This window comes from Corythoichthys intestinalis, chromosome 3 (assembly GCF_030265065.1).
Source record: "Corythoichthys intestinalis isolate RoL2023-P3 chromosome 3, ASM3026506v1, whole genome shotgun sequence".
Classification (NCBI taxonomy): domain Eukaryota; kingdom Metazoa; phylum Chordata; class Actinopteri; order Syngnathiformes; family Syngnathidae; genus Corythoichthys; species Corythoichthys intestinalis.
This window is the reverse complement of record NC_080397.1, coordinates 24,708,961-24,732,139: the sequence shown is the minus strand read 5'-3', so window position 1 is coordinate 24,732,139 and position 23,179 is coordinate 24,708,961. Positions and strand designations below refer to the sequence as shown.

The 23,179-nt window shown below is 40.0% G+C and overlaps 1 protein-coding gene across 1 annotated transcript in view; it reads right to left on the bottom strand.

The window, feature by feature from the left end:
- Positions 1–5,668: 5,668 nt before the first annotated feature.
- LOC130913423 (uncharacterized) overlaps positions 5,669–23,179 on the bottom strand; it is a 45,804-nt gene continuing 28,293 nt past the window's right edge. The window contains exons 4-10 of the mRNA XM_057832034.1: positions 19,415–19,577; positions 18,559–18,751; positions 18,359–18,466; positions 16,159–18,268; positions 15,254–15,319; positions 7,039–7,140; positions 5,669–6,945 (exon numbers count right to left, since the gene is read on the bottom strand). Coding sequence (XP_057688017.1) covers positions 6,731–6,945; positions 7,039–7,140; positions 15,254–15,319; positions 16,159–18,268; positions 18,359–18,466; positions 18,559–18,751; positions 19,415–19,577 — 2,957 coding nt within the window. The 3' untranslated portion in view covers positions 5,669–6,730. The remainder of the gene's footprint in view (positions 6,946–7,038; positions 7,141–15,253; positions 15,320–16,158; positions 18,269–18,358; positions 18,467–18,558; positions 18,752–19,414; positions 19,578–23,179) is intronic.

Genomic DNA, 23,179 nt, shown 5'->3' with positions numbered 1-23,179 from the left:
GCATTGCCCTTTTTTTGTCGCATCAATTCAACTTTTTTATTATTTTTTTGCTGTTCCAGAAAACATGCACATTTGAACCAATCAGAGCTAACTATTTCTGCTGATCACATGTCAGTATGTCAGCCAATTGAACGGATAAATGAGTCCATGCTTTTTGCTTTGCTACGTGCATTTGCACATTGACGTGACTCATCATCGTCAGACTCGGACAACTCAAGCAGCTGGGGAAACCTCCATGCCGTCCGTGGAATAAAATAAATAATAAATATCGGTGGAAACGGATTGCGCTATACAAGCACTTTATTATGCTTGTTGTTAACACTTGTGTATGCAAATCTGATGTTGGCAGATTGTTTTCTTCTTGGAGATTAAATGCATGTGTGGCAGTTTTTTTTTTTTTTTTTTACATAGCGTTTTGGCTGTTGCCGTCATATTTTCGGGATCAAAGCACCGTGTACAAGAACAGCATTCCGGCCCTGAATCTTATACCGGAACTGCGTTCTGGCCCGGAATCATACACCGGAACTGCGTTCCTGACCTCTCTGGTCCACTTTCACCCCTGATGTTACTGCATTCTGGGAAGATTTGTATGACTGGTTATTTCCTAAATTGGCAAATTTGTCTAGTTTCACAAAAGAAAATGTTTTATATGGTATCTCTGTGTCAGAGTCATTGCATGACCGGGTTATCAATATAAGTATAATTCTTGGGAAATTTTTCATACATAAGAATAAATATTTCAAATCTATTCCTACTTTCAATATTTTTCACAAAGAATCATGTCACTATTTTTCTTCTTTGAAATATATGAAGGGGAAAAATGCTTTAAAACTGTGTGAAATTGTTGAGGAGCTGGACTTGGCTAATAGACCCTAGTCTTTTTCTTTTACTATTATTTATTATTACTGTGTGTATATATATATATATATATATATATATATATATATATATATATACTTTAGCATTCGTATTCATATATACATATACGTATATAATTTTTCTTTCCTCCATTTCTTTTTTTTTAATGTGATTGTAATTTTTGATATTATGTTTATGATTATGCTCTAGGCTTGTCTGTTACTTTTAAAGTTGTTTGACATTGTACCATGCCACTTATGTTGTAATGTTTTTTTGTTGTTTGTCCGAAAAAAATAAATAAATACATAAAATAAAGTAAATGGTCACTCTACTTCAGCGTTGACTAGGGGAAGTAACGCAGGTCAAAATAAAAAAGCTTACTAAAGCAAAAAATAATATTGTTGTTAGTCTGACATATTTTCTTACACAGCAAAGTTAATGCCAAGCGAAAAAACTCCATTAAAACACAATAAGTTACATTTAGGAAGAAGAAAGAAAAAAACGCTTTCTAGCAAAGATTGTTAGGTTTAGGAATCTTGTGGTCAATTGAATTTAGCTGTACGCAGGGGTGAAAGTGGCTAGAATTTCTTGCCGGAACTCCCTGACGTGAAAGTCGCCACAGAGCCAGAAATTTTATTAAATTTTTTCCTTCATTTTTTTTTTTTTTTTTATGGGGGGGTGGTCAAACATCTTAAACTACTGAATGCAAAGAAAACTGTTTTAGAACAATTATTTCTATAACACATACAAAAACTGATTTTCATTCAAACTTGTATTTTTTTCAATGATTTGCAAAATAAGTTAACAAAAACAGCAATAACCCCAACCTCCATCTCCTAATTTTTATTTTCCCTCATTTCGTCACATACTAAATGCAATATTTCAATTTTAACTACTTAAGAACATGGGATGTATATTAAAATTGAAGTTAATGTAAACATTTACTTTTTTTTTTTTTAAATAAAGATATAAGTTACATACATTCAGGAAAATAAGTACAAATGGCTTATTTGTGACTTATTGCCCTTTTTTGTCACATCAATTCAACCTTTTCTGTGTTTTTGCTGTTCCAGAAAACATGCACATTTGAACCAATCAGAGCTAACTATCTCTGCTGATCACATGTCAGTATGTCAGCCAATTGAACGGATAAATGAGTCCAGGCGTTTTGCTTTGCTGCGTGCATTCGCCCATTGATGTGACTCGTCATCGTCAGACTCAGATAACTGCAGCAGCTGGGGAAACCTCCATGCCGTCCGTGGAATAAAATAAATAATAAATATTGGTGGAAACGGATTACGCTACACAAGCACTTTATTATGCTTGTTTTTAACACTTGGTTATGTAAATTTGATGTTGTTAGATAGTTTTGTTCTTGGAGATGAAATGCATGTGTGGCAGCTTAGCATAATTATTTTTTTAAATATCGTTTTGACCGTTCACCATGTACCGGAACAGCATTCCGGCCCTGAATCTTATACCAGAACTGCGTTCCTGACCGTTCTGGCCCACTTTCACCCCTGGCTGTACCTCACTGTAACTGTTTGATTTAATGTCAACAAATTGAATTTAGATGATTGCTATCATCAAATGATTTTTGTTGCTATTCATTTCTGAAGGTTGGCAAATCAATTTCCAGAATATCTTATGGACAGAAGTGAGTCTCTCTTGACTGGCAAATTCTGGAAAGAAATTTGCTGTTTGAGTTGGTGGGTGCAGTACAATAGTATCATTGACAGTTACAGAAATCACACAATGGTCGTGATCAGGGGTGAAAGTGTCTAGAATTTCTTGCCAGAACTCCCTGAGAAAAAGGTCGCTACGGAGCCAGATGTCTTTTTATTTATTTATTTGGGAAGTGGGGTGTTCAAACCTCCCACAGGAATGCAAAAAAATGAAAATAAAATAAAAAATAAATAAATAAAACAGGTTTTACGCATGAATTGGGCTTCTGCATCACCCTTACTGTAACAAGGCATACGTGAGAAACTGATTTTCATTCAAAATTGTATTTTAAAATAACATACATGAACAAAATAAGTACAAATGGCTTACATTGTGCACAGTGAAATGAAATATCTTGAAGATAACACAAACATTGACTTTTTTATTATTATAAGGAAATAAGTAGCCTAACATAGGTAAATGAACAAAAATAAGAACAAAAAAACCAATTGTGCACATAAACTATACTGCCAAATGTATCTCATTTTAGACAAGCATTTCTGGACCTCATTGCAGTGAAATAAAAACCAGACTCTGGTCACAAAAAACTACAATGGTTAGAAGTATGACAGTATGACAGAAGTATGACATGCAAAAGTATTTTTGAGGCAATGAAAAGGTGATAATTTTTTTTTTAACTAAAATAGTGAGTACTCACCGCTTTTAACCGATATGCGCATGCGTGCAGATGCTTGGGCAAGCGCAACACAAGCACTTTATTATACTTGTTGTTAACACTTATGTTAATCTGACGTTAGATTGTTTTCCTCTTGGAGATGCCTGTGTGACAGCCAGGCAGGTTGTTTTTATCATGGGGTTTTGACAGTTCCTTCATATTTTTGGGATTCCTTGAGTCAAGAATCTGCATTGGACAAGGTGATGATGCTGGAACTTTGGTTTGGTGCTGTTCCAGTGAGATTTACAAAGATGACTGCCTGAAGAAGACATCAAAATTCCCTCAGTCCTTGATGATATGGGGCTGCATGTCAAAGGCACTGGGGAGATGGCAGTGGTTAAATCTTCAATAAATGCATACGTTTTCATTGAAATTTTAGACTGCTGTCTTATCACTTCAATTGAAAATATGTTTGTCATTTTCCAAGATGAAAATGGATCATGCCACAGAGCTAAAACTGTTAAAGTATTCCTTGGAGAAAGACTCATCCATTCAGTGTCATGGCCTGCAAATAGCACAGATCTCAACCCTATTGATAACCTGTGGTGGAAATTGAAAAAAAAAAAAAAAAAAAGGTCCACAGCAAGGCTCCGACCTGCAAGGATGATCTGGCAACTGCAATCAAAGAGAGTTGGCACCAAATTGATAAAGAATCATAACAGCCAGAGGTGGTGCTACTAGAGATGTGTTTTGTTATTTGTTTCTCATGATTCCATGTACATTTCCCTGCACTTGCTCTATAAAATTAACATTTACCAACCATCACAATGTTATATTCATTTCTTTCTGTTTCTGAATGCTAAAGAGTTGCACTTTTGAACTAATTCATTATTTTTTCAAGCCTTTTATCTGAGTTTGTTCTACATGATAAAATGTCTGAGTGAGTGCTCGTCCGAGATTGGTGATTCCATACTTTTTGCTATGGGTGTATTACAGCGACAGAAAATACCTTTATGATGTGCATCCCAACGTAAAAATAACTTTGTTTCATGAATAGAAAAGTAATGATTTAGTTTTTCTGATCTGTAAAAGCGGAATAGATAAATAAATAAATTTGATCAATGCTGGTAAAAGTTGAGCCAAGCCAATGCCAGAATCTCATTTGCCTCGTGATGTCAGCAGTATCCATCATCCCATGAGCCTGTGTTGGGAGGCCATCAGTGATTATGTGTTGGCGTGGTCGCTTGACCTTGTACCCTATGGAGGTAGATTTGTGTCTTTATTATTCAATCCAAAAAAAAGTTGCTTCAATCAAAAAAAAAGTTGCTTCAATCAAAATATATATTTTCAATTAAAAAAAAAAGTCACTTCAATCAAAAAAAGTGAATGCAAAAATAATTTTGAAACAAAAAAAAAGTGAATTTGAAGTGTCACTTTTTTTAAGCGCAAAAAGTTAGAACTTTTCTAGTGCAATAAGTTTTGAAGGCACTTTTTTTTTGATTGAATCATTTTGACACAAATGTGGCACTTCACCTATTGGTCAAACATGTGAGTGACAAGTGGCTACATGAATGATGTAAGCCTTAAAATTCTGAAGAAGATTCATGGCCACCACTCCTCGGGCCGGTGTAGGTATGAGCTGTCAGCTCGACCCCCAGCTGGGGCCGACCCAACAAATGGTGGCGGCCATGATTCTTGTTTCAGCAAGCTTTTAAGGCTTATGCCATTGGTGTAGCAACATGGCACTCAAACATGTCTGGCCAATAGGCAAAGAGCCACATCTGTGTAAAATGATTCAATCCAAAAAAAAAAAAAAAAAAAAAGTGCCTTCAAAAATTTTTCAACTTAAAAAAAAGTGCAATCAAAACTTTTTGTACTAAAAAAAAAATGAGTTTAAAACTGCTCTTCAATAAAAAATAAATAAATAAAATAGGAGAGGGCAATTTTATTTTTGCAAATGAATTTTTTCATTGATCGAAAATATTTTGATTGGAGCTAATTTTTCTGGGATGGAATGATTTAAACACAAATGTTTTATCCATAATATGACCCAAACACAAAAAGGATTGCTTCAATCACAGAAAACATTTTCAATGAAAAATTAAGTGTTCAATTGCAATTTCTTGAGTCTCAAATATTTTTTGTCATTCAAAAACTTTTTTCTATGCTTTTTTAAAAATTTTCTTTTGTTTGAAGTAACTTATTTTTTGATTGAATAATAAAGACACAAATGTCCAAGCCAAAATCTGGCCCAAATGCAAAACTACATTACTTCATTCAAAAAAGTTTTTAATCAAAACAAATTCTAAAAAAAATAGTTTTCAAATGCAATTTTTTGAGTATATTATAGAGAATATTTTATATAACAAAAAAACTGTTTCAAATTTATGTTTGCATTCACTTTTTTTTATTTAAGCGACTTTTTTGATTGAAGAAACCTTTTTTTTTTTTAATCGAATAATAAAGACACAAATCTACCTTCATAGTACCTACAACGCTGCGCCGCTTTAAGAAAAAAGTCGAAAACACTAAAAATGAGCGTCTCAGGGTGCGCTCAATCAATCAGTAAAAGCTTTATTAAATGAAGCACACACATCTCAGAATCTAACTCCAATATACTGTATATAAATGGTAAATAACATTTTACAATCAAGTGGGCGTTCAACCATTCAAGCTATTGATCAAAGAGAAACAATTTAATTGGGGTTGTCTATGACCAGCTAATTTGCTTATTAAAGGCTTGGCGGGGGGGCTCAGGGGGCTGTTACACATTTGTGTTGCTCAAAGGACTGAGATATTGGGGTTACTTTTATGACATATAAAACTAACCATGCATGTGAATGCATGATTGCTTTGAATTATAATACATAAAAGGCTACCTAGTGCATACAAGTGAACATATGACTTTGAGTACATAACCATGAATGGGTCTAAATGATCTCACAAAATACCTGCGCTTGTAGACAGGTGTCCTTTTTTTATGTAAACATGTTCTCCATATTTACAGGTTTTATAAATTCAGTATTTGCATACTTTACTACTTTGACAATTCAAATATATATTTGTTTATTTATACTAGATGTTGTCTGTCCCTTTTTGCGGGTTTATATTCTTCAGGCCCGTGTCATTTGTTTATCTCTTCAAATCATTGTTAAATGACGATTCCATGTCAGATTTTTTCCATTCTTACTTAATGTCAGCCTCAAAACAATTACCTAAATCACTTTACACACCTTTCAATTCTGCATAATCCCGCCTTTCTGCTTTTATCCTTGGCCAATCACAACTTTTTAGAAACCAAACCAATATCAATCAAAAAGGCCAATTTGTTGTTGATGCATGTCTTTTCTTTTTTCCCCCAAAACCAGTGAAATATGATTTGGGCAATTCTGCTATGAGGCAGACGATTTGTATCATTTTTAAAATACTTTCATTTAGTTATTCAGTGACCGTCAGGGGTGATTCCTTTATTAACAGTAGATAACCAACAATTTTGCCATGCAACAACAACAACAGTTGCAAAATTGAACTTTAAGCTTTCCTTTTACAAGCTGTTATTCGATTTTTAATGTAGAACTTAATAGATTTCCAGTCTCTACTTCTCAAAGCCATTTTCTCCTTCTTAAGGCACTTTTGGCAGTCTATTTTTCTTGGAAGTTGACATGAGCTAATGAATGACATTAGGTGCCTTTCCACAGCAGCAACTTCCTCATCATCCCATTTCTTTCTCTTGCGGCCTTCTTGCTCTATAGACAGACAAAAAAAAATTCTCTTTACATGGCTTTATATTTTCAGTATACAAACTTATTTTTTAAAAATATATACGGTATTTACTGCACCTTTTGACTTCAGAGCTTTGTCATGATTCGTGGACTGTGTTACGGAGTCCTGCTGCACATCTGGCTCTGTTGTGTGACTCCTCTCTGCTGTGACCTCATCATCTATTAAAAAAATCCAAAATTTATGTTCAATGATTCAGGAAAAAAAAACTATCCCTACTGTGAAACAGTTCTGATATGTTTCATGGTTGCTGGACTGCATCTGGCAAAATGTTTTTTGAATCTGTGGAGGGTACCGGTACATAAAATCTAAAGGCTAATAAGCCCCTTTCACACACGCCGAAAAACCAGGGACATCCAGGGATTTAAACAGCCACCCCATGTATGTGAACGCAATTTCCCGGGTCGACTGACACCGAGATTAGATTACGCGGACATTTCAGAGGTCGCGTCATAGTATAATTCCTGGGAAAGTCCCGGGACGAGGCTTCTGTGAAAGCAAGCGTTAAATTCCCGGGTCACAGGGTGATGGCTGATGGCATAAATATCATGGCGGGCCGATCGTCACTTCCTCTTTCGTCGCAGTAAGACGAAAAGGGGCAAACAAACATCGCAATTATCAACATAGCAAGCTGAAAATGGCTAAATAAAACTGAAAACATAACAAAATGAAATTGCTAACTGGATCGTAGAGCTGAGGAAGAGAGTCCATCGTCCAGCTTTGTTAGAGCCCGCTACTGTGGAAACAAGGTTGTACCTCAAGCGGAAAACAATGGAGGGAAGCGTTCAAGGGTTTATTAAATACAAACAAAAATACACGCAATCGCAGGAAAGGGGGAAAAACACAATGGGTCCGTGACAGTAGGTCGACGGGGATCAATAATACTAACCTAAGCGGTAGGCAGAGAGCCGGTAAGACATCAAAACAAATACACTCAAAAAGCAGCACGACGTAGGGGATTTCAAAACAAGGGCAGCAGAGGTGTCGAATGGTGACCAGCAAGTTAGTATCTCGCCACCTTTCTCTTGCACCGCCTAGGCTTAAATAGTCTTGATGAGCTTTAATTGGCTGCACTTACAACGTCGGGAACGCTCCCACAAACAGCCCTGTAAAAAAACACGATTTGATCAACATTGTGACAGCCGATGCCGACCAAAAATGGGGGTTATAAAATGTCCCCACACCACCTCCAGTCACTTCCGCTCATCTAATGGAAACATTCTCGCACTGCCCCCACAAATAACACACCGTACTTGGGGGGACAGAGCCTTCTCTGTTGCTGCCCCTTCACTTTGGAACTCACTCCCTAAACCAATACGCACCTGTTCTGATCTTCACAATTCCAAAAAATGTTAAAAACTCACCTATTTAAACTGGTTTTTAATTTATAATTCTTTTTTTTTCTCTATTGTTTTGTACTGCGCACATTGAGTTAGCCTTTTCTATGTTTCAACTGTAAAGCGTCTTTGAGCATCGGTAAAAGTGCTCTATAAATAAACATCGGCGAAACAGCCTATATGAGGCGAATTTGACATCCAAAGTACTACCGTACGCTCTGAACTTTTTTTTTTTTTTTTTTTGATGCATAAAGGCAGAACGTACTAAAAAATGCCTTTAGAAAAGACTCGTATGTAGTTATATCAAATAAGGACTGTTTAAATAGGCTACATGACTAATGTGGTCAACTGCTTTAAAACTACCACAAAAAAAACACAATGGTTAAAAGTATGAGATGGTAATACATGCAAAAAATATTTTTGAGGGAATGATAAGGTAATAAAAACTCAATAAAAACAAAAATAGTGAGTACTCGCCGCTTTTAACCGATGTGCGCATGCGTGCGAATGTTTGCGCAAGCGCGCTGAGCATTGTGTAGACGTTTCGCCGCGTAGACAAGAATTGCCGAACACCGGTACACTGAACAACCCAACAAAATATTGAGCTTAGTCGACATACACTGTGTTTCAGTAATTTGCAGGAGGCACCACAGAAACATATATACAGTTGTGGTCAAAAGTTTACATACACTTGTGAAGAACATAATGTCATGGCTCTCTTGAGTTTCCAGTTATTTCTACAACTCTGATTTTTCTCCGATGGAGTGATTGGAACAGATACTTCTTTGACACAAAAACATTCATGAAGTTTGGTTCTTTTATGTCTTTATTATGGGTTAACAGAAAAAGTGATCAAATCTGCTGGGTCAAAAAATTGACATACATGGATCTGAAAAAGCGAATCATTGACTTGAACAAGTCATGAAAGTCACTTGGAGCCATTTCAAAGCAGCTGCAGGTCCCAAGAACAACAGTGCAAACAATTGTTTGTAAGTATAAAGTGCATGGCACTGTTTTGTCACTGCCACGATCAGGAAGAAAACGCAAGCTATCACCTGCTGCTGAGAGAAAATTGGTCAGGAGGGTGAAGATTCAACCGAGAATCACCAAAAAGCAGATCTGCCAAGAATTAGAAGCTGCTGGAACACAGGTGTCAGTGTCCACAGTCAAGCGTGTTTTGCATCTCCATGGACTGAGAGGCTGCCGTGCAAGAAGGAAGCCTTTGCTCCAAAAGCGGCACCTTAAGGCTCGACTGAAGTTTGCTGCTGATCACATGGACAAAGATAAGACCTTCTGGAGGAAAGTTCTGTGGTCAGACGAAACAAAAATCGAGCTGTTTGGCCATAATGCCCAGCAATATGTTTGGAGGAGAAAAGATGAGGCCTTTAACCCCAAGTACACCATGCCTACCGTCAAGCATAGTGGTGGTAGTATTATGCTGTGGGGCTGTTTTGCTGCCAATGGAACTGGTGCTTTACAGAGAGTAAATGGGATAATGAAGGAAGATTACCTTCAAATTCTTCAAGATAACCTAACGTCATCAGCCCGAAGATTGGGTCTTGGGCGCAGTTGGGTCTTCCTACAGGACAATGACCCCAAACACACATCAAAAGTGGTAATGGAATGGCTAAATCAGGCTAGAATTAAGGTTTTTGAATGGCCTTCCCAAAGTCCTGACTTAAACCCTATTGAGAAATTGTGGACAATGCTGAAGAAACAAGTCCATGTCAGAAAGCCATCAAATTTAACTGAACTGCACCAATTCTGTCAAGAGGAGTGGTCAAAGATTCAACCAGAAGCTTGCCAGAAGCTTGTGGATGGCTACCAAAAGCGCCTAATTGAAGTGAAAATGGCCAAGGGACATGTTACCAAATATTAGCGCTGCTGTATGTATATTTTTGACCCAGCAGATTTGATCACTTTTTTCTGTTCACCCATAATAAAGTCATAAAAGAACCAAACTTCATGAATGTTTTTTGTGACAAAGAAATATCTGTTCCAATCACTCTATCAGAGAAAAATCAGAGTTGTAGAAATAACTGGAAACTCAAGAGAGCCATGACATTATGTTCTTCACAAGTGTATGTAAACTTTTGACCACAACTGTACCTTGTACTGGCCATGTTTTATTTAGAAACAAAGTTTACTTTGAAGCTAAAGAGTTAGGTGTTCAAACTCAGTACACAAATGTCGCACTGAAAAAAAAGGCGCTACACGTCCTTGAAATACCAATTAAAGTGATATTAGAAAGAAGCTTGCGTCTCTTCTTTTATATTACCATTAAATATGTATATAAGCTTGACGCTAACTTAATGGGAGCTATTTTTTCACCGGAGATTTGGCTAGCTTTGGCAGCGCTCAACGCAAGCTGCAGCTAACAGCAGTAACATTGTTATGCCGCAAAATATGAAAAGGCTTAAACTAGAGATGTCCCGATCGATCAGGATGCCGATCACATCATTTTCAAAGTATCGGAATCGGCAAAAAAATATCGGCCATGCCTTGTTTTAATATATATATATATATATATATATATATATACATATACAGTGCCTTGCAAAAGTATTCGGCCCCCTTGAACCTTGCAACCTTTCGCCACATTTCAGGCTTCAAACATAAAGATATAAAATTTAAATTTTTTGTCAAGAATCAACAACAAGTGGGACACAATCGTGAAGTGGGACAAAATTTATTGGATAATTTAAACTTTTTTTAACAAATAAAAAAACTGAAAAGTGGGGCGTGCAATATTATTCGGCCCCCTTGCGTTAATACTTTGTAGCGCCACCTTTTGCTCCAATTATAGCTGCAAGTCGCTTGGGGTATGTTTCTATCAGTTTTGCACATCGAGAGACTGACATTCTTGCCCATTCTTCCTTGCAAAACAGCTCGAGCTCAGTGAGGTTGGATGGAGAGTGTTTGTGAACAGCAGTCTTCAGCTCTTTCCACAGATTCTCGATTGGATTCAGGTCTGGACTTTGACTTGGCCATTCTAACACCTGGATACATTTATTTTTTAACCATTCCATTGTAGATTTGGCTCTATGTTTTGGATCATTGTCCTGTTGGAAGATAAATCTCCGTCTCAGTCTCAGGTCTTGTGCAGATACCAACAGGTTTTCTTCCAGAATGTTCCTGTATTTGGCTGCATCCATCTTCCCGTCAATTTTAACCATCTTCCCTGTCCCTGCTGAAGAAAAGCAGGCCCAAACCATGATGCTGCCACCACCATGTTTGACAGTGGGGATGGTGTGTTCAGGGTGATGAGCTGTGTTGCTTTTACGCCAAACATATCATTTTGCATTGTGGCCAAAAAGTTCAATTTTGGTTTCATCTGACCAGAGCACCTTCTTCCACATGTTTGGTGTGTCTCCCAGGTGGCTTGTGGCAAACTTTAAACGAGACTTTTTATGGATATCTTTGAGAAATGGCTTTCTTCTTGCAACTCTTCCATAAAGGCCAGATTTGTGCAGTGTACGACTGATTGTTGTCCTATGGACAGACTCTCCCACCTCAGCTGTAGATTTCTGCAGTTCATCCAGAGTGATCATGGGCCTCTTGGCTGCATCTCTGATCAGTTTTCTCCTTGTTTGAGAAGAAAGTTTGGAAGGACGGCCGGGTCTTGGTAGATTTGCAGTGGTCTGATGCTCCTTCCATTTCAATATGATGGCTTGCACAGTGCTCCTTGAGATGTTTAAAGCTTGGGAAATCTTTTTGTATCCAAATCCAGCTTTAAAGTTCTCCACAACAGTATCTCGGACCTGCCTGGTGTGTTCCTTGGTTTTCATAATGCTCTCTGCACTTTAAACAGAACCCTGAGACTATCACAGAGCAGGTGCATTTATACGGAGACTTGACGGAGACATTCTATTTATCATCATCGGTCATTTAGGACAACACTGGATCATTCAGAGATCCTCACTGAACTTCTGGAGTGAGTTTGCTGCACTGAAAGTAAAGGGGCCGAATAATATTGCACGCCCCACTTTTCAGTTTTTTATTTGTTAAAAAAGTTTAAATTATCCAATTAATGTTGTTCCACTTCACGATTGTGTCCCACTTGTTGTTGATTCTTGACAAAAAAATTAAATTTCATATCTTTATGTTTGAAGCCTGAAATGTGGCGAAAGGTTGCAAGATTCAAGGGGGCCGAATACTTTTGCAAGGCACTGTATATTTTTTTAATTAAATCGTTTTCTAATTGTATTTAACGTTACAGACATAATATGTTACACTTATCCAGAGTCTTTAGTTTAGGCTTAAGGTAGGGTTATCAAATTTATCCCAATAACGGCGGTAATTAATTTTTCAAAAAATGTATCACGTTAAAATATTTAACGCAATTAATGCATGCGCTGCACGACCCACTCACGCATTGTCGCGCTCCATCTGTAATGGCGCCGTTGTGCCTATATAGAGCGCTAAAAGGCAGCGTAAAATGAGTAGAGTGAATTTTGGCAGCCTTTGGAGCCTTATTTTAATTGACTAAAGCCTTACAATCCCTCTACCTACGATTAGAAATATCATGGGAAGCAATGTGGGGAAGCAAGGTAGCAATTGATCTTTTTCTTAACACCTTATGTTATATCCCATCGCAGAGAAGATATATGAATTGGTAGCACTACGCACAGTCTTGGTTCCACTTGTCATGGTTCCACTTCCCATCATGCATTTGGGCATGGCCTTCAGTATCATTTACTGAAAGCTCAACAAATACACTAGATGGCAATATTTAGTCACAACATACAAAGTCACAAGTGTTTTCTATCCGTGGATCCCTCTCACAGAAAGAATGTTAATAATGTAAATGCCATCTTGAGGATTTATTGTCATAATAAACAAATACAGTACTTATGTACTGTATGTTGAATGTATATATTCGTCCGAGTTTTATTCATTTTTTTCTTAATGCATTGCCAAAATGCATATGATCGGGAAAAATTATCGGGAATGATTGGAATTGAATCGGGAGCAAAAAAAAGCAATCGGATCGGGAAATATCGGGATCGGCAGATACTCAAACTAAAACGATCGGGATCGGATCGGGAGCAAAAAAACATGATCGGAAAAACCCCAATTAAAACCATTACTCACCAAATTCAATATGCTGGCAAATGCATTCATCTAAAAAAATACTGACAGTGAGACCTCTCCTCGTTCAGCGAACGTGAATTGGTTCTTAGGGCAAGATCATCTCTCGCTATTAGCCATCTTTGACGCTATCCTTTTTTTCCACTTCAAACTTGTTTCTCACTCAGCGGCTGTGATTATAACCTCAACGAAGTTGCTCTCCCAGCTAAGCCTAGGCTAACATTCGTCTCTAAGTTTTTAGTAGGTTGTATATTGAATTTAAAAGGAAAATGTGTGTTTTGTTTTTGGCGAACTTTTTCATGGTGCTAATCTATTGAAGCTACTCACACATGGAAAAATACTCTTGTACAACGTTTTAAATGTATTCATTTTGCATATTTCAGTTACCATGATTTGAGAGCTCAATATATTGAAGAAAAGTATGCCTTGTGTTTCGAGTGTTTGTTTTTGGGTTCGTTGGAATAACGGCACAGACACACACAGCAACAAACGAGAAGGGGTGAGCGCTGCCGCGCAAAGCCACTTCTGGCTGCATTTTTGACACATGAAAAATGGCGAATACCGTACTACAGGATAACGGGATTTTTCAGTGGTTTTGAAACCGCAATGTTTTCATACCATGGGAAACCGGTAACCAGCACATACCTACTTCCGACTAACCCCCCCCCCCCTTAAAAATGTGCTCCTCAGATCTATACAATTCACGTAGGTCACCCTTTTTGACTTCAAAACAGCGAATTTCGCCGAAAGGTGAGAGATTTTCATGCCTGATTATAAAATCACACCAGCAGCCCTCCCCGCACTGAGAGTGCCAGTGGGCAACATGGGACAAATCTGTGAAAGTGTCCAACCCGCGTCATTCCTGGCTATGCCTCCATGCGTGAAAGCAATGACACAAGTAAATCCCGCATCACTTTACACGGGAATTTACCGGGACACGTGTGTGAAAGGGGCTTTATTCTAGAGCAGGGGTCAGTAACCCGCGGCTCCGGAGCCTATTTGATCCCTATGATCTGGCTCGGTTTTATAATACGTAAAGGAATGTTTGATTAAAATATTCTTCCGCTTGTGAGAGTTAAAGTAGTTTAACTTTCCTTGAGTAGGCAGATCAAGTCAGACTCACTGTTTTGTGTGTTTGTTAACAGGACACTCACACAGGTCATGAATTCAGCAACTATGTACAGTCACAGTAGCCAATCAGAAGGTGTATCAACTTGTTTTTGCACTATTCATAGGCGCAAAGACTTGTGGGTACACTTTCTGAGTAGCAACTGTGACTTACGATAGTTTACTCACGCAAGTCATGAATTGACTGACGGAATTGACGGTTGCCACTTGAAAGGTGTACCCACAAGTCTGTGCTGAGTGGCAACCTCAATTTTTTAGTTTGGAAATTCATGACCTGCGTGTTCTGTGAATATTAGTATGTACAAAGTCAGCACTTATTCTGCTGACTAAAAGTCAAATATGCACAACACAATTTATGTATATGTGTGGATAGTCGAGCTAATGCAATCATTTAAAATGTCAATATGTGTGGGTCAAAATTAGGGTTGCCAACAGTCCCGGATTGGGCGGGACATCATGGAATTTAGGAAGTTCTGATTGGTACCGCCGCAGTACCAGTTAGAACTTCCTAAATTCCAGGTTGTCCCGCCCAATCCGGGACTGTTGGCAACCCTAGTCAAAATGGGTCTTTGAGTGTTAAAGGTTGCCAACCTCTGTTCTAGAGAGAATGCCTGAAAACTTGGCCTCACTTGCAGGTCTTGCAATAGGACAAAACACAGCGAAGCACAGCCAAGAATGGCTCAGAGCGAAACTCATATTCATATTCTGGAATACTTACCCTGTGTGTCTGATTCATCAGTTTCATCAAGACTTCTAAACCGTTTGCGGTCTAATTGAACATTTTCTGTGGAGGGTGAGAAATTGCATTACATTTACTAGGAAAGTCAACTCAAATTAGCCCAAATACACATAGTGATTAAGGGAGTCCTAGAGTTACGGCTGTGTTCCATTCATACACTGGCGACGTGACCCAAATTTCCTTGCAAGTCAAATTTCACCGTTAAAGTAGAAATTTACATCATAATACTTTTTAAAAAAACAAAACAGATTCAAGTAAAAATTAGATAATGTACTCACCATTACTTTTGAGAAGTGGGTAGAGAGCTGGGGTTATCTATTATTTGCAACCGAAAGCACAGAACACAACTACTGACACCAACAAAACGTAACCATTCGCGCCCACCTGTCCACCCTTCCCCCCCTTACTCCAAGTGCGGTGCGTTTCGGGACAGCCCAGAAAACACAACACGTCAACATTACAACCGGAAGCAAACATGCAACCCGATTTGTTACTTTATTGTTTTTTTTTTTTTTTTGTGACATGAACCAGAAGGTGTTTGGTTTCGCTAACTTCAACTGTGAACACAAAACAACTTTTGGTGGCGAGCAAGTTGTTATTGCGCGACGGTTTAACTTTGATCTGAACGCAGCATATCTTTACCAATGTTCATCTCAGTTCTCTGATCGTTTTATGATGTATAAGTTTCATCATGTGATCAAAACAGGACTAAAAAGGCAAAGATACTCCCGGTGCACAAATACATATAAGCACTATGCACTAGCTAAACAGATTAAACGGTGGACAAGGCATAGGTGTCATCAAGACATCGAAGGTCAAGGACATCGTAACCCGAGGACTCCCTGTATACGTATTTTTAAGTGAAACAATGAACATTTTCGTACCTTCAGGATCAATGTGCAAGTCATCCACGGATTTGCCCTTCATTTCAGTCAGATGTCCATCTTCCAGAGCCATCAGTACTTTGCCAATTTTAGCTAGCTGGAGCGTGCCCTCTGGAAGTTGGTACATCTGTTGTTGCAAGCTGATATCATACCCCAGAAAATCAGAAAGTTGATCCATCTCTGTTTTGGTGAAGTCAAGCACTCGTGACAAGGCTCTTATTTGTCTCTGCAAATATTTGGAAGTCAGACTCTCAGGGCTCTTTGCCCCACAGTCCTTGGTGAAGTAGTGAAGAATGAGAGATCCACTATAGCATGCCTTAGTGAATGGTTTCGCAAAAAGGTAAGTGTTCCCTGGAGGAACGCCGCAGTCCTGCCTTTTTCTGACAAGAAGGTCCAATGCCTGCTGCATTGCTTGAGTCAAAAGTATGGGAGCTTTCCTGTCACTGCTACCTTTTACTTCTATTCTTTTGAAATTCTGATAAAATGTATTTTCTAGACCTGATAGCGCAAAGTTCACATCTTCTGTTTTGTGTGACAAATTGGAGGATTTATAGGCAGAAAGTGGAATTTTGGAGACTTCAACAGCTCTTGGTCTGTTAAACAAAATGACTTTGGTCAAAATGACTTTTGTCAGTTTTGTGTATGTCATTGCTGATGAGTCTGAGGACAGTTTTTGGAAAAGGTCTTGTCGCTGATCATCTAAATATGAATGGAGAGCTTGAACATCTTTAGTGAAGGGGAGTAACTGAGGGACAGTACATTTAGACCTCAGTGTTACAGGTAATGTTACTAGTTCGTGCCACTTGCTTTGATACTCTCTGCGAAACGCTCTCACGTCATTTAAAACGCTACTGTCGCATTGTACGTTTGCCCCTCTTATAACCATCTTTGAAATCCTGTCCAATATGCGTCCAATTCTGAGCGCCAGACTCGGGCTTTTGTATGTATGTGTTTCACAGCTGTATCCTGCTGTTTCTTTCACAGACTGGACCAGATGCATGAAATTTGAGGGTCGGATGTGATCTTTCATCGTTTTCATGGCACTGTTTTTTCTGGAACATATGAGCAACCTTCCCAGCCCTCTCATTTCCTGACGGATGTACTCGTGTTTGGAGATATCATCTCCGAGCCTGTTATACAAGTTTTGGCCATACGCCATGATCCAGGGATCCGATTTCACAACTACTTGAACGTCATCCTGATGCATGCCGTTAATCAATTTCCAAAGCGGTTCCTGGACTCCGGGTGGTGGAGTTGTATATTGTATACGAGCTTGAGTACGTGTTCTGCCAGGTTTTGGCAGATTCTTTGGGAGGAATTTACAAATCTTCACATGTTTCCAAAGGAACTTTCTTGGAAAGAAGCCTTGGCAGTATGTGCAATGCTTATAATTATGTGCTTGGGCTTTGTTTTTTGGCCGGTAGCACGGCACAGGAGTTCCAATGCCAGAATTTAAAACGTTTACATTATGGGCAAAGTTCCCCATATTTCTCAAATGGTCTAGACACCTGCGTCTTTCCTTAGAGCCTTTAGAAAAGGACAGTGCCCTTGCCACCTCTTGCTTGTCTTTATGTGCATGCAGCAGGTGTCTTCCAATTTTTATGACCCCTGCTTTGCAGTAGAAACAATATTGCCTTTTGTTATAAATTCTTGATCCATCCTCTCTTCTACTAATACCAGGGACAGAAAGTGAATCAAGAGAAAATCCATCCAGGGAACAAGCTAAGTCAGGTCCATCTTTCTCCATGTCAGGTGCAAGGTTTTCCGACAGGGCTCCAGTCTCCCTCGCCTTACTTGGTTCACAAACGCTTGTATTTGTTGATGAATTAGATTCACTACTGGAATATCTTCTTTGTCTCTTACTAGAGGGTTTTTTATTTTCCAGGGGAGAATGCTTTCTCTTTGATGTGGCATATCCATCTTGGTCATCAGTCATGTTCTCTGCATTTGGAGAGCTCTGCAATCTTTGTTTCTGGTCACCTGAGAGACGCATGTTGTTTGCGTCATTAGCAGATGACGCTATATCACTTTGAGAAAGAGATTCTTCACTTTTGTCGTTCAAATTGGAATAAAAGTGCTCATCTGAATCCAGAGGTGTCTGCAGTTTTTTCTTTCAGAAGAGAAAACAGGTCTAAATTCAGAAAAGATCTTCAATGTCTACGAAAGCCCCAATGTAGAAAATGTAACATGCACCAAGTACCTGATTGCTGCCTTTTAGGTTCTGCAATTTATCCGAAACTGAGGAGTCTATACGATGAGTGATAATTCTAACTTTTACTTGTGAAAGAAGCTTGGGGTCATCCCAGACCTAAAGAAATTAAGAGATAAAACATGTTTGTTATGCGAACAATGAACTGTCCAGCAAGTTATCGGTTCATACTGACCACCATTATTCCAAACCTGTTTTATGCATGGCAGATACTGTTCCCCAAAGTCATATGTTATTTGGTCCCCTGGCTCAATGTCCCTCGAAGCAAATAAACAAAGGTGCGGTTTGCCCTTTGCCATCACCCTCTTCATTTTGCAATTTGGATTCCTCTGGTCAGGACTAACCAGTCGTCCAAGGCTGCCGTCGTCTTTGGCTGCATCAATACTTGCGGAGAGAAAAAAAAATACTCGCGTTTGAGTGAGACAAGGGGGGTCGACTTTTTGCATCGAGCAACACGGCAGAAGTGCCACTCAAGCGAATTGCAGCAGACCTGGTGCGGCGCAAAGATGGAAACTGGTCGTGTGATGGAAGTATTGAACTAAACCACAGCAAATACAAATGTATAGATTCAAATAATGATTTACTTTTCATCTACTGAATGCTTCACGCGGCACAGTTTAGCATCAGGAAGTAGCAATTTCCAGGCAGCTTTTCTAAGTGCTCAGCACTCCCGTTATTAGTGGACATAAAGAAAGAACAAAGAGGTCAAGTACAGTACTTGTGTGACATTACACTGTGACCAATTTAAAACTCCCATCTACAGAACGATTTAGATTGTAAATAGAAAACTACACAGATAACACACCTCAACCTGGGCACTTGCCTTTCGACCTATCTAAGGCACGAAAATATTCACAATATCGGAAAAGTAAGTAAAATGGGAACGTAGAGTTTAAAAAAAATGATGTGAAACAGAAAAACAGACCAGTTTTTGATTCTGTACCCAGAAGATACTTAAAAACTTCTGTCAGACTTTAAACAATGTGTTCAGCCCTTGCCTATGCTACTGAAAAAAAATGGACAAAAGTGACATAATCCACATCTTACCACCAGGTACTTTCTTTCCAGAGGAAGTCACACATGAAGAGAGCACATGCCTTGCGATTTGTCGTCCTTCTTCTCTTGGATTCTTCAGAATTTATTAACTCCCCTCTGTATTCAACCACAAAGTCCCCTTTTTGGAATTGGACTTTGGCAAACACTCCTCGACCTAGACAAATAGTCACAAATGAAATGTATTAATCACCTATACGCAAAAGCTAATTTTTCACAGATTATTTTGTTTTTTCTTTTAAACATGTCCTGTTCAGCTGCTTGGACACTGAGAATGAGAATCTGAGTGTCCTATTAGACTGAACAGTTTTAATATGCAACGTGGGAGTTTGATGTACTCCTATTGTGGTTGTTCATACCATTGTATTCATCAGGAGAAAGCAGCGCCAGAAAGGGTTTTTGGGGGAGGAAGCATTACCTAATTATGCCTCAAGGCATCTAGTCATGCGTGAACCCACTTCGACGTGTGATAGGCATGCAGAAAACTACCCACCCAGCTGTGGCAGATGGGCGTCCGCTAGACCCAGTCCCCATTAATCAGCCCCCAGGGAAAAGACGAAGAGTTGTGCCATTATCCGCCCGCCCCCACTGCTACCCACACATCTGTACTCCCAGCCACCATCGCAACCCCTCACCGAAGGGTGTGAATAGCAGGACCCCCACAGCCCACAAGGCCTGGGGCAGGACAGGACCCCCACCCAAAGGGGGCGACACCCTGCTGTTCTACCGGCAAGCATGGCCAGGGCCCAAGGAGGACACCCGGGCAGAAAGAAAGGTTGGAGCGGGAAAACGCCGAGAGGTCACTGCGGGGTAGAGCGGGACCTGAGCCCCGAACCCCTGTGCAACAGACAGCCCAGACGAAGAAGAGGCCCCGCCACAAAAAAAGTATGGGACCCACCTACTGCCCAATTAATGTGGCTGCCAGCACCGTGATGGGGTTGTGTGGGGAGGGTAGTGCAGTGTATGCAATAAATAGGAGAGCCCGGCTGAGAAGGGAACTCAAACTTTTGTGGCCATTTCTATCCACTAATCTACTGGAAGCCAGTCATAAACCTCTGCTGTTTTTGTCAAATTTGCTTTTCAACAGAGAAACTTTCAAGAGGGTCTCAACATGCTTGACTGCGAATGTAGCTTTGTAAAACACCACGATCTACAGATCCCTGTAGACGCAGCTGACAATATTTTCCCCAAATAATTTATGCTGTTTACAAGAACATTTTGCATAGACGCTAGAGCTGAACGATATTGGAAAAAACTACTGCTGCGATATTTTTGGGGTTTGCGATATATTGCGATATTTAAAAAATTACTAGATGACTTGAATAGCTGTTTGGAAAGACTTTGGATGACTCATCATGACCACAATGTACAGTATTCCATCGTTTTTCGCGGTGAATAGGGACCAGAACCCGCCGCGATAAGTGAAAAACCGCGAAGTACCGCATACCCCCCGCCCTCATTTTTTTTTTGTGTGTGTGTGTGCGTGTGATGGTACATGCAGGTCCGCGTGTGTGAGGCGGAGCGTGGAAAACCTTCCCTCCGATCCCTTCAAGTAAGGACGCTGACGGCTGTGCCGTAGGCTAGAGCTTTATTGGCGCAGTGGTTAGCGTCCCTGCACTGTTGATATAGAGAGCGGCGTGGGTTTGGGTCCCAGCCTGGTCAGAGAGGTGGGAGCAGATCCCATCGGGGTACGGCGCGTTTCAAACTGGTTACATTGGTGCGGTGACCCGGATCGGCAGCGAAGGGTTTCGGGGGGTGAGGGTAACGGGTACGCAAAGGTCCGCTTGTGTGAGGCGGTACATGGAAAATCTTCCCTCCGATGCAATCAACTAGGGACGCTGACGGCTGTGCCGTTGGCTCGAGCTTTATTGGAGCAGTGGTTAGCGTCCCTACACTGTTGATATGGAGCGTGTCTTGCAGCGCGGCGTGAGTTCGTGTCCCAGCCTGGTCAGAGAGGTGGGAGCGGATCGCGTCGGGGCGCAGTGCGTTTCAAACCGCTTACATGTGCTCAACGTATGATCTAGCAGTGGAAAGAGATACATATAAGACATGTTTTTTTTCTCACTTTTTTTCCCCAAAGTATGATTTTAAAAAATGTATATATATATGTATATATTTTAATAAATGCTTTTTAAGCACTTCAACTGTAATAATTATGATCATTTTTAAACATAACTGTCCCACCGAATCATTTTTAAACAAGAATGAAGGACTGTAGTAAAAAAATGCTTGGCTTTACTAAATGCTTATGTTTATCTAACATGGCTGTGACTCTTGGAGTGACATGTAGAAATTACAAACTCCTCATGATCACTTCTGGCGTTTATTTTATATGTCTCGAACGTCTCCACCCCCCCCCCCCCCACACACACACACACACACACATTCATTCCAGCCCGCGCTTCCTTGCAGAAACAGTTTAACAAGTCAAACGATGATTGACACATTGCTGCCTTGTAAAGTCGGCTTCTTTGGCCAGATCAAAGCCATCGTTAACCTTAATAAGCGAGTGCCCAGTGACAGAGCTTCGAGAGGCGGTGTGGGAGGCTGTGTGAGCAAATGAAGCAGAACAAAGGTTTGTGGATTGGGAAAAAAATTGACTATCGCACGTCCTCGCAATGGGACTATCGCGCATGCTCCCATCGCGATGGCGATGTTTAAACGAAATATCGTTCAGGCTTAATAGACTATTTATCACACCATATGAAGCATCCCCGTGACTCATACATTTAGTGTATTTTCGTGACCATAAACTGTACAGTATAAAAGGTGCAGTCTCAGTTGCGGGTCCAATTTCTGTATTTAACACATACACAAGGCGCCCATTAATATTGAGCGCAACGTATGGTAGCATGCATGCACGCTAGAACATGATACGCTAGCTCGTAACATTGCTAGAATATGTTTTTAAAAAGGCAGTAGAAGCAAAACCAAGTTTGGGTGTGCTTTATTGAAGTCATGTACTGTCTAGTAACAGTGCACTCACATTACGTTTTAATCAATCCACAAAACCATCAGAGTCCTCATCTTCTGTATCCAACATGAAGCATTGGGCCAAGAGGGCAAGTTCCCCATCCAACATGCCAGGTTCCCTCTCATTGTTAGAGTGACTCGTCACCGTGAGGCTCAGTATTATTGATGCCGGCTTTCGCACAAAAGTTTTAGCAGGCACGTTAGCCAGAGTATCCACAATCCATCCACAAGTTGTGTTGTAACTCGCACAACACTGGCTGCCAGTCGTTTAAAGCTGTGTTCGCCATCGGACATCCATCGCTTCCAGGCCGCTCGCAACTTCAATTTGAACGCCCTGTTTACGCTGATGTCCAGCAGCCGGAGTTCTTTCGCCGACTCTCTCGAAATGATGGTAAGCTCAGAGTTAAATTGCCGCATTGCTCTTCACTCAGACTGTGAGATGGGCGCGCACGGAGTCGCAGATCAGCAGGGATGGTGACACGTTGGAAAAAAAACACATTCGGGCTCCTCTGGTGTGCACCTCGCTCAGCCACTCCCTCATTTCCTCTTGTCCATCCACTCCTTCTGATTGGCCTTGACAATGACTTTGGCTGGAAAGTTCTCTTCAGGCAGTGTTATCCGTTTAAAAATAGGGAGCAGTTTCTGTCCATTACCGTGCCAACTGGCACAGGAGTGAAAGTTGACTTCTCGTGCCCCATTGCGCGTATCGTCACTGTGGTGGTTTCCTTCTTCTCGACAGTGTGGCTCACTGGGATGTCAAAAGTGAGTAGCACCTCCTTGTCCATG